Genomic DNA, 15064 nt, shown 5'->3' on the forward strand with positions numbered 1-15064 from the left:
CATAGAGGCAGCCACCAGCCAACCATATATCTCCTCTGCTGGGGCTGCTCCACTGCCTGCCTGCCACCTTAGACTGAAAGCTCCCTGAGGGGAAGGTTGTACTTCTCAGACTAAAGTGTGGTTTTATTCTCATGCTATTATTTTGTTTTTGTTTGAAGCAGGGACTCCCTGTGTTTTCCTGGCTGGCCTTGAAATCCTGGGCTCAAGCTATCTTCCTGCCTCAGCCTCCCCAATAGCTGGGACTACAGGTGCCCCGATGACACCCACAAGGCTATTGCTTTTTAAAACCAGAGCTGTAAATCCCTCCTCTAATTGGGGATTTACCCGGACCAAGGCCAAGTCTCCCCCCTCAGACTAGAGACTTGCCCTTGGGTTGTCCTCCTGCTCTTGCCCAAGTGCCTCTCCAAAAAGGGAGGGGAAATGACTGGATATTAACATGGCTTTAACCAAGTCAAAAAGGTGATGGAGAGTCTGGGATTACCTGTGCCTCAGCCAGCAACAGCTGCAAGGGTCTAGAAGCCCCTAATAGTCTAGCACTGACAAACTGTTCAGCCCAGCACTGCTTAGATAGCATACTCTCTGGATAGTCCCCTTCCCACGCTGTTATCCTAGTAGAGCCCTGCCCCACCTCAGCTCCAGCTCCTGATACACATCATCCCACCCAGACTCACAAGTCTCCTCCAAGCTTGTTGAAGGCGCAGGCCAAGGCCACCACCTGGTCAGTGGCCCTGCTGATGACAGGGACACAGAGCATGGCCTGCAGCTCACAGCCCAACATGCTTTGCAGCTGTTGCACATCCTCCTGCAAAGGGGAGGAGAGAGGGAGTAAGTCAGGGCAGGTTCTGGGGGCTAGGCAGGGAGTCCTCCCTTTTTCCCCTCCCCTGGCTTAGCAGGCCATGGCTTACAGAGGTGAGGTCCTTCAGCTGGATGGACTTCTTGTCTTCCACAACCTGGCCCAGGCGACCCATTGTCAACTGGAGAGTGAGGAGAGGTTGTCAGGGGTCAGCTCTCCCCAGGTCAGGGGATCTCAACCCATCCCCAGTTTCAATGAACACTTCAGTCAGTCCAAATAGTATATGGAGTTAAATATTGAGGAGCAGAGAGCTAGGGGGAGGTCTGGAAGAATCATCTATAGAAGACTCTAGGCTCTTCCCAAATTAGGGGGGCGATAAGCAGACTCCAAGAATTCTCATTGATCTGGACAGATTCATATCTAAAAATACTCCAACAGAGTATTTTAGAACTGAGCTGGTCCTCATGTAAGCCTTCCTGTATATGATAAGAGAGTTCTAGTGGAGCCTGATCATAACATACCGAGATACCTTGTAATTTTAAGCAGATCCCAAGATCCAGATTAATTTCACCAGATTCCAAGAGATTCTAGAGGACCTCAATTCCTTTAGGCAAACCCCCCTCCCCCCTGCAACTGCCTAGCAGGTCTTAGCAGTCCCTGCAGACTCCAACACAGGGGACCCAGACAGGACTCACGGGAAAGCTGATCTCTTCCCCCAACACTTTATCTCCGATGACCTGAGAAATCGAGTAGTGAGGACCTGTTAGTGGAAAGGCAAACCCAGGTCCCTCGCTCTGCCAGTGGACCTAGGCCCTCACCTTGCAGGAAAGCTGCAGATTGTCCTCAGACACGAGCAGAAGGCAGCAGCGGGATGCCTGGGTCTCCTGTTGAAGCTGAAAGGGTGACGGACAGAGCGAAGGGTTGACAGCGAATGGTTGGTATGAAGTCACCCCACCCCACCCTCTCGCCTCTTGGAGGCTCTTCAGGTTTGTGGAGGAAAGGGAGGGGCGGAACAAGCAATACCAACTGAGATGGAGAGTTTGGGGGGAAGTTGGTCCCTGCAGGGAGCCAGGACCCTGAGGAGAGTGGGAGGGGCTCAGGGACTCACGTATTGGAGGACTTTGAGCTGCAGGGAAGTGGCATCCAGGTCGTAAAGTTCCCCTGCAAGGACAGGGCGCGGATCAGAGAGGGCCCCGATTTGCCTAGGTGGCCGGGTCCAGGTCCCTTCGGCATCGCCAAGTCCAGGACTACGCAAGGCTCCGCCTCCGCCCCCGCCCCCACCCGACCACCCAGCCCTCAGGCATCCCTTCCAACTTCTGGCGGGGCCGCCCAACTCCTCTCAGGCCCCTCCCACTCCTCCAATTCTACCTGCCCCGCCCTCCCGACCTGCCCAGGCGGGACCCTCACCGCAGAGCTGCAGGATCTTTCGGTCGTGGTCGGTGTACTCTATCCCGCCCTTCTGGTCTTCCGCTGTGACCGCTGGGGGGTTCTGGACAGCTGCAGGGGCCGCGCCGAGCCCGCGCTGCTGCAGGGCCTGCACCCTCCTGAAGGCCACCAGGGTCTGGGGCGGACCGAGTGGTCAGCACGCCACTGGCCCCACCCTCGCCCCGCCCAGCCCAAACAGCTCCGCCCTCAGCATGCCACGCTACGGGGGGGGGGGGGGGGGGGGTTCCCACTGCCCTGGAGCATCCCTCCGTGGATGAACAAATAGGGTGTGTCTCCATTGCTAGCCCTCAGATTCTTTCAAGATAGGCCAAGGTAGGATTTCTCTGTCTCTAGCACCGGTGGGGACTCTTAAGGCTTTGTTAAAGTCACAAAATCCTAAAATCTCCTGCTGAAAAGAGCCTCAATTTCACTATGTAATTAGTCCTGCCTAAGTTATGTACAGGTATTTGACGTCTCACCACTACCCTAGGTAGGTTAGTGTTATCATTATCCGCATTTTCAGATGTGAAACTGAAGCCTAGAGAGGTTAAGTGACATGCTCAAGGTCCCAAAGCTCAAAGGTGATGGAGCTAGAACTTGAACCCAGTTCTGTCCGGTTCCTTTGCCAGGTCATCGCCCCACCAGCTGTAATAAGAATCTTCAGCAGCCCCCATCCTCCCACAGCCCTACCCGCCAGGACTCACATGCTTTTCCACGGCCTGCAGGTTCCACTCCTCACTGTCACTCAGCTGGCCGCAGTGCACCTGGAGGGATGGAAGAGGAGAACTCCCTGTGACTTCTCCCAGACTGTCTCAGCCAGAGTGCCGGCATCATGCCCAGCACACACTGGGCCCCATCAACACCTACACACTCCAGTCCATGGGCCTCTGTGTAAGCCCATTTTTTTTTCTGACCATGCAGATAACTTTTAGAAAATCCCCTCTTGCTGGAAGCCTTTTAGGGCAGATTCAAAGAGTGGAACTTTTCTGGTTTTATCCCATGACTTTCCATCAGCACTGTCCCATCACAAGGAAAATCCACAGTCCCCCAGACAGCACAGACCATGCGTACAGTGTCAGGGAGATGAACTTTAAATCCTGTCTTCCACTCATGGGGTCCTTCAGGCCCTGATTATAGAATTAGTGGTATTAACCTCAGCCTCCCAGCTCCATTCTTTCTGAGTTTCAGTTAGAAGCACCCCTCAGTCTGGAATAAAGGAAGGAGTTCAACATGACACATCTGCTGGGTGAGGGGAGGGTGGATGAATGGATTGATGAAGTGCTTTGCCTCACTTGTGATTCTCACCACTGTGTGATACAAGCTTCAGATGACCCAAGGCCCAGAAAGGTTTAGAGACTTGCCCAAGTTCACAAAGCAGAAAGTGGCAGAGTTAGGACAGCCCTGCCTTACAGCTCCTTGCCTACACCTTCCCTCCCCAGATCTTCTCTCACCAACCCCCTACTCCTTTTATCCTGTCCTTCTCCAAGTTCTCTATGCTAGTCACCAGGGCTCCCCTTAGCCATCTTTCGAACTCTATGGAGTCCCTTCCTCCAGCCCGTCTGGGTGCTAGAAGAGGAAAATGGAGTGGTGGCAGTCTAGGGGGCCCACTGCAGGCCCTGCCAGCAACGCTCCCCACCTGCCTCACTAGTTTCCTGCCGACTTGAAGAGGTTCACCTCCTGTGGGGCTCCCTGCAGGGCCTGTACTGGGGACTCCTCCTCCATCCTCCCTTCTGAGCCTCAGCAGCCCCTGCCTGCCTCTTCTGTGGGTCCCCTGCCAGGAGCAGATAGAGAAACCTGAGGAGGTGGGCAGCCTGGGAGGATGCACTTAAGGGAAGGTGTGGAGCCCATACCTGAAGAAGAAAGAGGGTAGACAACCTGGCTCAGGGGGAGGGCATCTGAGAGGCTCCCTGTATTGACAATGAAGCATACGTAAGACAAGCAGAGCCACAGGGGATCCTGCAGGCAGGAGGCTGTCCTGGTAGTCTGGTTGGTGTGTGGGAAATGAGGACCTGGGCAGGGCGAGAGTCCACATAGCCACATAGGGAAAGGCCTCAAGGGCCAAGCTAAGAAATTGGGCTTTAGCCTGGGGGCCATAGTTAATGGAGTCGAAGGTGAATTAGGAGAGGCAAGACTGGAGGCAGGAAGACCTCAAAGAGACCTCGGTGGCCAAGGATGGTGTCAAAGTTTAAGCTATGGATGACACCTCCCCCATGGCTCCCACAGGACAGAGGGTTGAAAGAAAGAAAGTGAGGCCAGGATTCAGTTGCATGTGGTTTATATAAATATGCTGGCATTTTACTGTTATGCATGGAGGAGGGCATCCTTCCCTTTCCTTCCACCTGGACCTGGGCCCATCTCTTGGGAAAAGGGAAGGTTGGCACTCCTCTAGGCTGTGGGGCAAACAATTCCTGTGCTGCCCAAACTGCCTGGTCCCAGATGCAGAGCTTGGAGATTTTGAAAGACTGAGGAAGGGATCATGGAGCCCCCTCCCTGCCAACCCCAGCACACACCCCTGGGATGTCTCATTCCACCCCAACCAGCCTGTGCACAAACACACATATGTACTCTGATGAAGAACCTCAGCGCCCTGCCCCACACACTCATACTTCCCATGGAAGTGTGCGCACGTGCGCACACACACACACACACACACAGTGCAGTCACAGACACATCCCCACACCCACCCTTAGTGTCTGTATCACTTGCATGTGCATATTCACACCAAAACACAAGAAACTTGAGTTCATACACCCAAGAGCCATGCACACTCTTCTAATGCCCCGCCTCCACACAAACACAATCATCCCGACGCACACGTGGCCTTTTGTTGCAATTGCCATAGCTACTCAGGGAGGGAGTCTGGGCCCCAGGGGAACACTCAGTAGTGGGCACTGGGGCTGTAGAAATGGTTTAAAGCCCAGAGCAGCAGCTAGCTCCCCACCCTCACCAAGCCCCACAAACACCCCATCCCCATGCAAGGAGCTGGTGTGGCAGGCACAGCTGGGGAAAGAGCGAGCACAAATCAAGCATCAAATGCCAGAGACCAAGGGCCGCCCACTCCTCAAAGGGACTTATTATCCAGAACTGAAGAATGAGTCGGAGACTTTCCTACACAAAGAATCTGCAATCAAGGCGCCTTGAGCTGTGAGCTGCCAGGGCCAGAACTGAGCCCCCCAGCCCTGCACCTGGGCAGCATATTCCACAGCAAGCACTCTGCTAACTGTGTCTCATAGCACTCCTCGCAGGGCTTCCTGGTTTCCTCACTAGGGTTTGCATCGTTAGCAATTCTATCCTTATTTTGTTCACTTGTTTCATGCCCTCCAGACTTTATGGTTTGTGAAAGCAGAGCCTGTCTGGTCACATCTGTTCCTGGAGCCTAGTGCAGTGCTTAGCACCTAGTGGGTACTCCAGAAATAGTTCTTCAATGGATGGATGGGTGGATGAATGGATAGATGGGTGGATGGGTGGATGGGTAGATGAATGGGTGGGTGGATGGGTAGATGGATAAATGGGTGAACTGATGACTACAAAGAGCAGAGGCCTACAGAGAGGATTGGGGATTGTCAAGAAAGGAGCTTGTGACTCAGCCTTCCCAAAGATCTGCCCTGCAGTATCCCTCTATCTTCTGCACCCTCTGCTCTCAGATTTCTTGGGGAGAGAGGTGTCCTAGGGAAGTGTATTTCTACCTGAGTGGGAAGGTACAGACTTGGAGGAGGGGCAGAAGGCGAATAATCCAAATAACAGTTAAGAACACTTCTCCGCCAGGGTATTTGAGGAGGTAAGAGAATGGTTATGGGAAATTTCTGGAAGCCAAAACCCTGGGCAGCATGTTCCTCAAACCCTACATGTCTACCTCTCCACACTCTTCTCCCAACACACCACACGGCGCCCCCTGCCTTTGCTCATGGGGTTCCCTCTATCTGGAAAACCCTTTCCCTTTTCTGTCTGTAAAACTCCTATCCATGCCCCAAAGCACCTCTCAGTTCTGTCCTCACTGTAAGATCCCCCTGGCTGCTCCAGCCTCTGCTACCAGAACACCTGCTGGTAGTGCTAATTTTATTTGATCTGTGGTGGCTCAAAGGTATCCTTGCCTTTCCCCAAATTGAAATTTCCTAGAAGGCAGATACATTTGTTCCAGCACCCAGCCTGGGATGTGGCCCAGAGCAGAGTTCTTCTGGGTGAGTTCAATTTAAGTGATGTGATCTCAACACCCTCCTAGACAGTCAGACAGACAGACAGACAGACAGACACACACACACACACCTTTCCTCACTCCAGAAGCCCAAGACCTGGACTCCTGGGCTGACCATAGTCACACAGGATGTCTTCCCCTTGCCAAGAGCGGCATCCCTTTCCTGTCCTCATGGCCTCAACCCAGACTCCATTGAGGGTCTGTGAGGCTTCTCAGGAGCCTGGTTCCCCAGACCTCAACAGAGAAGGAGGTGGACCAGGTAGCCACTCCCCACCCCACGCCTCTGCACTACCCCTAGCCCTGGCCTCCCCACACCCACGAGCTCTGGGACACACAAGCGCGAAGGAGATGGGGAGGCAGCCCACTGAGAACTCTGCCAACAGCGGATCCAGTCCCTGCAGGAACAGAAGCTGGAGGTGGGAGCAGATTGCAGAAGAAGCCAAGGAGGGGCCTGGTCTCCCTCGGTTGGGCAGATGGGGCGAGGAGAGCAGGCCAAGTCCTCCTCCCCTGCTCCCCTGGAGGCCGCCCCCCACTCCCACTACACTCTCCTCCCCCAGCAGCTTGGGAAAGGTCAGAAGCCTCAGAATCTTTAATTCCATTTTAATGAGCTCGGGAGGAGTCCCCCAGGCACACCAAGGCAGGCTTATCTGCCCAGGTGGCAGCCACTTCGGGGGAAGAAGACCTCCAGTGACGGCAATTTGGGGGCTAACCCTTCCTTCCCTAGGACAGGGACAAGGATTTTGAACCCCAACTTCACAGGGAAGAAAAGGCTGAACGGGAGACAGAATCTTCTCTGCAAGGCACCTTCACCACCCTCCCAACCCCCCAGGTGAGCCAGAGCCTGGGGTTCTCCTCCACAAGGGACAGCAGAAGGCAGAGGGGAGCCCTGCCCAGGTCCCCTGCCCAGCTCCGCCCTGCAGTGCCCCCCTCACATCTCCCACTTCCCACAGAGTACCCTTCCCCATCGCCCTTGATGGCCCCTGCAGGAGGTCCCCTTGCTGCCTTGGCTGGGACCTGGCTGGGGTCCCCACCCCATGGGCCTCTTCAAGAGCCCTGGTTCCAGCCACCCCTATCACTGACTGAGTTTCCCAGCATCTGCTGCTCAGCTTCTCATGTCCACCGGTCCTTCCTCAGTGTCTGTCAGTCGTGTCCCATCTCACTGTGTTCTGCCCTGTTGGACACTGTCCCCAATACACCAGGAGGATCCCAAAGAAGAAACAAGCCAGGGTCGTGCCTGGGTTGAGCTTTTGCAACTCCACGGGGGCTGAGAGCACAGGTGGGGCTTGAGCCCAGACCTACTTCTACCCATCCAAGGTGGGACACACTGCTGGGCGTGGGGGATGCCCCCAGACTCCCCTCAGACCCCACCTCCCCTCTCTGCCCCAGTTTGCGGCTCTCATCACACACACAGCCCCCACCCATTGCCCCCTCCCCCATCCACACTACCACCGCCTGGGCGAGCTCTTACCAAGAACACGGCTGCCACAGCCCCGGCCTCCTTGTCCACCAGCGGAATGACCAGCACTGAGGAGGAGAGGGCAATGAGGTGGTCCTGTGGGGCCAGTGAGGCTCAGAGATACTGAGCAGGGACCCAGGGAAGGAGACAAAGACACAGACAGAGAGAGGCCTGGACAGAGACACAGGAAGACCCAGAGGCCCAATGAGACAGAGAGAGGGCGCCTGAGCCAGTGACAAAAAACAACCACAGCAGTGACCCCTGTGGAAAAGGAAACCCCCTCACTAGAGAAATTTCTGTGATCTTCCCAGCAACCCTGGGAGGGAGGGAGGAAGGTAAGGATGAGCACCCCTATTTTACACGTTGGGATACTGAGGTCCAGAAAGGGGAAGTGACTTGCCCAAGGTCACACAGCAAGTCAGGTCTCCTGACTCCCAGTCTTGTGCACTTTCCACATCGACACAGAGGACAGAGACCTGGAGAGACTGAGACACGAGGCAGAGAGAGACATGGCGGACAGGGAGCATGGAGAGGAAGAGAAACAGAAACAGAGAAAGTGACAGAGACCATGACAATAACTACAGCCCCATCTGCCAATGGGCACAAGCGGTAACCACGGCCACTGTCCACTGAGCCCTATTAGGTGCCAGGCCCTTAACATGCGTCATCTCATTTGCTTCTTGCAACACCCCCTCAAGGTGGGTACTGTTGTCCCCATTTTACAGTTAGGAACTTGAGGCTCGGGGAGGTTAGTAGCACATTAGAGAGAGAATTAGATGGAGGGATTGCTGGAGAAACAGAGCAAGAGAGAGGAGACAGAGGTGAGACGGGCAGAAGACATACATGACCTGGGAGCAGAACCACAGCCCTCCCTACCCTGCCCTGCTCCCTGCCCTTACCTTGGGTGTCAGCAGCCAACGGAGCCACCAGCCTGGCCAAGGGCTTCCCTGGCAGGTCCGAGGGGCCCAGCCCATTGCAGCTCAGCCGCTTCCGGGAGATCACAGCCTCTCTGAAAAGAGGACATGGTGCCACCTTTCAGTCCTGGGATCAAAGCAGAGCAAGACCCAGCCTGGGGACACACAGCAGGGTGGACCCTGCACACCTGTGAGGATCTGTACAGCTTGAACTGCCTTAGGGTGGAATAGAGGAGGACAAAAATGAAACCAGGGCCCTTGAGGGTGGAGACCCAGGCCCCAGGTGCGGGGCAGGGAGCTACAGCCTGGTCTCTGGTGCCTCCTGCTGGTAGATGTGGGGAAAGCATGTGTGTGGAGCCCAGTGTGGAACCCCAGGCAGTGGGGAGATCAGGGAGGGCACCCGCAGGCTGAGAGCTAGGTTGCCTGGGTCAAACCCCGCCCCTGCTGCTTCTCAACCTTAGGCAAGTGACCTAACTTCTCTGGGCCTCCCTGGGAGAATGGAAGTTGGGGAGAGTATAACCCTCCCCACCACGACCTCAGAAAACAGCTGTAGAGGAAGTTTGGTGCAAAGCATAGGAGCAATACTCCACAGGCAGTCATCATAACTAGAGTTTATTGGGCATTTATTCTGTGCCATGCACAGTCCAACCAACTCACAGAGATTAGCTCAGAATTATCAACAACTCTGTGGGTTAGAGATTACCATCAACTTCATTTTCAGATAAAGAAGCTAAAACACAAAGAGATTAAGTAACCTGCCCAAGATCACACAGCTAATAATTGGAAGCGCCAGGCAGTTGGCACCAGAACTAGGTTGAACCATCCCAAAGACTGGTGAGTTGTGACACTTGAGCAGGAGACTAGCATGAGTACCCAGGTGTGATGGTGGAAACTGAGGCAGGGAGGTCGACTGTGGAAAGAATGCATTTCTCTCTGCCCTGCCATACATTCCACCCTCCCCCCAGGCCTCTGGATTCAATTCAGTGATGAATTGTCCTGGGCTCCTCATCTCTCCTGCTGCCTCCATGTTTTTATAGGAACTGCCTGATCTGGATGGACGAGAAGCTTAGGGGACTGGTACACTGGTGTCTGCATTTGGGGTCACTAAGGGGAATCCAGTACAGGTCAGATGAGGACTCAAGAGGGGACAGCCTGCAAGTCACCAGATCAGGAGGTCACAGCCTCTGGAGAAACAGAGGCCCAAAGAGGTTGATCATCTCATTCAATGTCACACAGACTAGTTCCCTCCTGGCCCCTCTGACCAATTCAGAATCTACAAAAACCAGTGGTGTCTCCCACCTTCTCACCCCTACATCCAGGAGCTTTTGAGTCTGCCCAAATGCTGGGCTTCAGTTCTGGGCTATCTTGACTACCTGGAATCACCCCAGGAAGGAATAGAGAGCTAGGGCAGCAGAAGGACAATGGACTAAACTGATGAAGGTTGGGACTTCATTAGGACAGGAGTGACCCTCAGCTAAACCCCACCCAGCTACTTGGCCTTTGACACTCTGGTTATCAGGAAGCCACAAGGTGGCGCTAGTCCTATGTTGCTGGTAAGTCCTGCAGCCTCCCCAGTGGACCCCTGACTATCATTGCCCACCCATAGACCCAGGGCAGCGTCAGCCTCTCCCCAGGGACCCCAATGAAAGGATATGTCCCAGCCTTTCTTCTGCACAGAACTTCTTCCTCTGTGCTCATGGCTTATGAACTCCAACTCTCAATGAGCTCTAGACCCCAGATCCCCAAAAGCTAACTGGAAACCTCCCCTGCATGTCCCTGAGGTCCCCTAAAGGCAACTGAGGCAAGGTATCACGTGCGAGTGGGGCTTTCCCATTACTTAGGTTCCCGGATGGTTCTCCACTAAGGCCCTTCTGGCCTCCTCCTCAGCTCCTCCGTTTCTCCTTCTCCAGTCCCCTGCCCCATCTTCCAGGCTGATGCTGGGGCTGGGGGGACTCCACACCCCCGGGCCAGCTGTCCAGATGAAGACCAATGACTCAGCCCTGGGTCCCTGAATGGTCATGGTCTGCCCCTCTAAAGATAAAGACAGATGGGCAGAGTGGAGAGAGGAACAGGCGTGGATTTTATGACTGTTCCGTCCCTTTAACAACTATTTGTTTAATGGAAAAAGAATAGAGGGAAAAGCTCTCCGTTGGTAAGGTCAATAGCCTGGAAAGAGCTAACTGCCCAGGTCTCCTTCCCGACATCCTTCTCTGATCTTCTTCCAGGGTAAGCCCCTTCTCCTTAATGAGACCTACCCCCTGCCTGGCCCCTCCATGAGCCCCACCTGCCATGAAGCCCCAGCCCTGAGTGCCCAGGCCCTTTACTGAGCCTGACTTTGATGAGCCCTGTGCCCCACTGAGCTCCATCTCATCAACAACACCAACCTCCTCACTGAGCCCCTGTGCTCTCCCTGATCCCCCTCCTTCACTGAGCCTCCATCTCTCATTGAGGTCCCCTCTCCTTACTGAGTCCCCGTCCCCTCACTTAGCCCTCCCTCTCTCACTGAGGATCAACCTTTCTCTGACCTTTCATCTCTCTTTTGAAGACAAATTATGATCCGGGCGCAGACCTGGACCCTTTCTTCCCTCTCTTTTCTCCAAAATGTGAGCATCCAGAGAAGGGATCAGAGAAGTCCCTGTGTTTTCCAGATAAACCAGAGGGGCAGATAAACTGTTCAATGAGAGGAGACCAGGTCTGCCCTGAGGGAGATTTCTCAAAGCTGGGCCCTGGGCCCCTAATGGTAATGGCAGCCAGCCTGAGCAGGGGCCCTCTTGGTAACTGCAGGGCCTGAGGTCTCCCATGCTCTGTGGCAAGATTTCAGAGGCTTTAGGGTAGCAAACGATGCAATGAAAAGATGAAGGTGGCAGGCTGGAGACTGAAATAGGCTGGAAGATTGGGGTGGGGGCACCCACAAAGGAGAGGTGAAGCCTCCCAGGATTCTCTCCTCTCCAGCCCTGAAGCCCCTTGCAGCCCCTAAAATTCAGAGCTGGACCAGCCCATGACAACAGAATGCTCAACCTTATCATTTCACAGAAAGGCAAAACAAGGTCCAGAGAGATAGCAGGGGGCTGGGGATGTAGCTCAGTGGTAGAGCACTCGTCTAGCATGCACATGGCCCAGGGTTCCATACTGAGCACTGGAAAAAACAACAACAACAGCAAAAAAAAAAAAAAAAAAACTAGAGAGTACATGGGGTCACGATTGCGGCCATGTGTCCTGGAACCCAGTTCTCCCAACCCCTAGCTCCTTGTGGACAGATTCATCTCCAGGAAGGCCACTATGACCAGACCCCTGTTTTTGAAGATTGGATCTTCTTCAGTGCCAGGGAGCTGTGGATCAGGCTTGTGGAAGAGGGCCTCTGGCGGGGCCACTAAAGGAAAATGGAATTGGCTGAGGTGGAGGTGAGACAGGGGAGGATCCTGCAGGGGAAAAGCAGCATCTACAAGCAGGACAGAAGGAAGCCTGGGGGTACAGCCGGGCATCCCAGAGCCTGCAGGTGGGAAGGGGCAGGACAGGTGGGACAACGAGGCTCAAGGGTGCCCCTCACTCACTCCTGCCCAGATCCACCTCCACCCTGCTGTCCCCCACGCCACCCTTAGCTGCTTCTCTGCCCCTTCCTCTAAGGGCCTTATCTGCCTTTATGATCCAGCCTCCATGTCACAGCTGCTGCTGTTTGCCAGCCCCGACAGCGGTCCTGGGCTTCCTGGAGGAGCACACCCACCCCGCCACCACCCACACCTCCATCTACAGGTGCCTCCACCTCCTGATGGGACCAGAGTCACAGGGGCACCACTGGAGAAAACCTGTATCCAGCCTCACCTGATTCTCAGAAAAAGAGACTGAAGCCAGAAGGAAAGTCGTTTTCTCAAGGTCACCCAAAATTAATCACTGGAGGAACTTGGGCAACCCGCCATCCCTGAGCTCCTACTGTGTGCTGGGCACTGTGCTAAGTACTGGCACCCATTATCATTAAGGCAACACATAGGTGGGACACAGTGAGGCAGGCTGAACCAGAAGCCAAGCGCGTTTGGCTGCCATTCCGGGCTCTTACCTCTTCCACACACACCTACGTCTAAAGCCCTGGTCCTGCTGGTAGTGCCCAAGAGCAGGGCCCAGCCAGCCCTGGGCCTCTCGCTCCTAGAGGTGGAGGTGAGCTGAACACCTGACCCTGTATGCTGGACACACAGGGGGGCAGGCACAGCAAAGATTCTGGAAGAGAGCACTAGGCCTAAGCCTGCACCCCCAAACCAAGGTCCTTGCCAACCTGAATGAATGCTGATCTCTGTGTCTCTGGGGTACCCTACCCTCACCCTCTTGCTTCCTCCTTTCCTGGTCCATGGTAGCCTCCTGGAACCTGACCCCTGTCTCCAGAAGGCATTTGCCTCTCAATCTCCAACAAGCTCTGGGCTATTTGCATTTAAGCCTTCATTTTTAATTGCCTTTCTCCCCCCTCCCTTTCCAAAGGCTTTGCTGGGTCTCAAGCGGTTATGGGGAAGATGCTGAATGGCTGCTGTTCAAAGGACCTGGGGGCCCCGCAGAGCTGCCCATTCCCCCAGAGGCAAGCAGCCAGAGGCGGTGCTGCAGGCCAGAAGGGGCAGAGCAAGCCCTCAGGACCACCCCTGCTTCCCTACCCTGTCATCCTGCGTCCCTCCCAGGAAGGCCTTTCCTGGCTGCTTGGGGGAAACTTCCTGGAGGAGTTAAGCTCTTATTAGACAAAGTTCTTTAGACTTAGAGGTGGGGGGAGCTAGTTGAGAGAAAATAAGAAGACATTATTATATTCCCTCCCCCAGGGGATCAAACCCAGTCCCTTGTGCCCACTAAGCAGACACTCTACCCCTGAACTGCACCCAAGCCCCTTACAGCATGTTTTCCTTTAAGATTCCAAAGACTTTCTAGTTATATCCCATCATTTTACAGATGGGACACAGAGGCCAGAGGGGACAGTAGGTGGCTTTGTTCACATAGTCCTTGAAGGGAGAAGTTGCCAGGAGAAGTTAAAAGGGAGTGTCACAGCTACCCACCCCCAAGGACCTCAGGAACAGGACAGGAGGTGGGAAGGCTCTGGCCTATTGGAGAAAAGCCAGATACGTCTATGGGCTGGGGGGGCAGGGAGAGACCACCATTCTAGAATCCAGGGTTCCAGTAACAGGAGGGACCTCAGGACTGCGAGTCAGCCTCTCCAGACCAAATGCTGCCCCTGGCCTCTGTGAATGGGGTGCTGAAGCCTCAGGTACTCTCTGAAACCACATGGCACCGGGGAAGAGCCACCTCCTGGGAACACCCTCACCAGTGCCCACTCTGCCCTCAGCTCCCAGCCCAGTGCTCCATGGGCCACGGGATGGCCCTAGCTTCCATTCTTGGGAAACAACATCGAGTGCTCTGGAGCCAGCCTCCTCTGCACCTACACTTCTGCCATCAGTACTTCCTCCTCTGACAAGTCTCCTCCTCTTACTGACCACTGCAGACCCAGGAACAAGGAGACCTCACACCTGGTATGTGGCCTGAAGTATGTCTCCTGCCCCTCTATAAAATGAAGAAGCTGAATTCAGTGGGCTCAGAGGTATCAGGGGACTATAGGATACTGAGCCCTGATCCTAAAATCCCTGATTCTGATCCTCTATCATAATGATAATACCAAACAGATAGATAGCCCTCATCATGGATCAAGCTGGTTTAAGTGCTTGACATGTGTTAAATGCGTTGAATACTCCCATCAACCCTACAAGGACTACAGTTTTCATCATGTAACAAAAAGACAACTGGACCCAGAAAGGTTGTATAATTTGCCCAAGATTACTCAGTAAACACAGAACTGGGCTTTGAACCAGGCAGGGGGGCTCCATATTCTCAGATGCAGGTGACTGTCACCACAGACGGTTCTCATGGCATGATGGGATAGATTCAAACTCACAGACTCCATAGCCTTGGCCTTCTCACTCTGAGCATCCTCAGCAGTGCAAGAGGGCGAAGGGGGTGCAGGGAATGGCTTACCGGACTTTCCCTTCCTGTGGCAGCTCATGCGGAGGGTCCTCACACACCAGCCGGGACTCCCCGTCCAGCAGGTAGGTGTAGACAGTCTCCTAAGACAAAAGGCACTCATGAGCCCTCTGGAGAGGCCCCCAGCGGCCCAGTCCCAGTCTATACATAGAGTACCTCACCCTCTATTCTCGGAAGGGGCTCTGGGCACAATTTCACGCTCAAATTGTGTCTGTACCACAAATCATGCGTTCTCTGGGAGCAGGGTTCTGACACTTTTGTTTGTTTTTACTCTCCAGGTGGTTCTA

The 15064-nt window shown here is 54.4% G+C and overlaps 1 protein-coding gene across 3 annotated transcripts in view; it reads right to left on the reverse strand.

Moving 5' to 3' along the window:
* Positions 1-15064, reverse strand: part of Pde2a (phosphodiesterase 2A) — an 88362-nt gene that overhangs the window by 9592 nt on the left and 63706 nt on the right. For all 3 annotated transcript variants that reach the window (XM_058578517.1, XM_046441869.2, XM_046441868.1), the window contains 10 exons: positions 14772-14860; positions 8766-8875; positions 7879-7934; positions 2923-2982; positions 2201-2354; positions 1902-1954; positions 1612-1686; positions 1489-1530; positions 906-974; positions 672-802 (listed from right to left, as the gene is read on the reverse strand). In XM_058578517.1, coding sequence (XP_058434500.1) covers positions 672-802; positions 906-974; positions 1489-1530; positions 1612-1686; positions 1902-1954; positions 2201-2354; positions 2923-2982; positions 7879-7934; positions 8766-8875; positions 14772-14860 — 839 coding nt within the window. The remainder of the gene's footprint in view (positions 1-671; positions 803-905; positions 975-1488; positions 1531-1611; positions 1687-1901; positions 1955-2200; positions 2355-2922; positions 2983-7878; positions 7935-8765; positions 8876-14771; positions 14861-15064) is intronic.

This window comes from Marmota monax, unplaced genomic scaffold (genome assembly GCF_021218885.2).
Source record: "Marmota monax isolate L192 unplaced genomic scaffold, Marmota_monax_Labrador192_F-V1.1 WCK01_AAM20220418_F8-fsc00068, whole genome shotgun sequence".
Classification (NCBI taxonomy): domain Eukaryota; kingdom Metazoa; phylum Chordata; class Mammalia; order Rodentia; family Sciuridae; genus Marmota; species Marmota monax.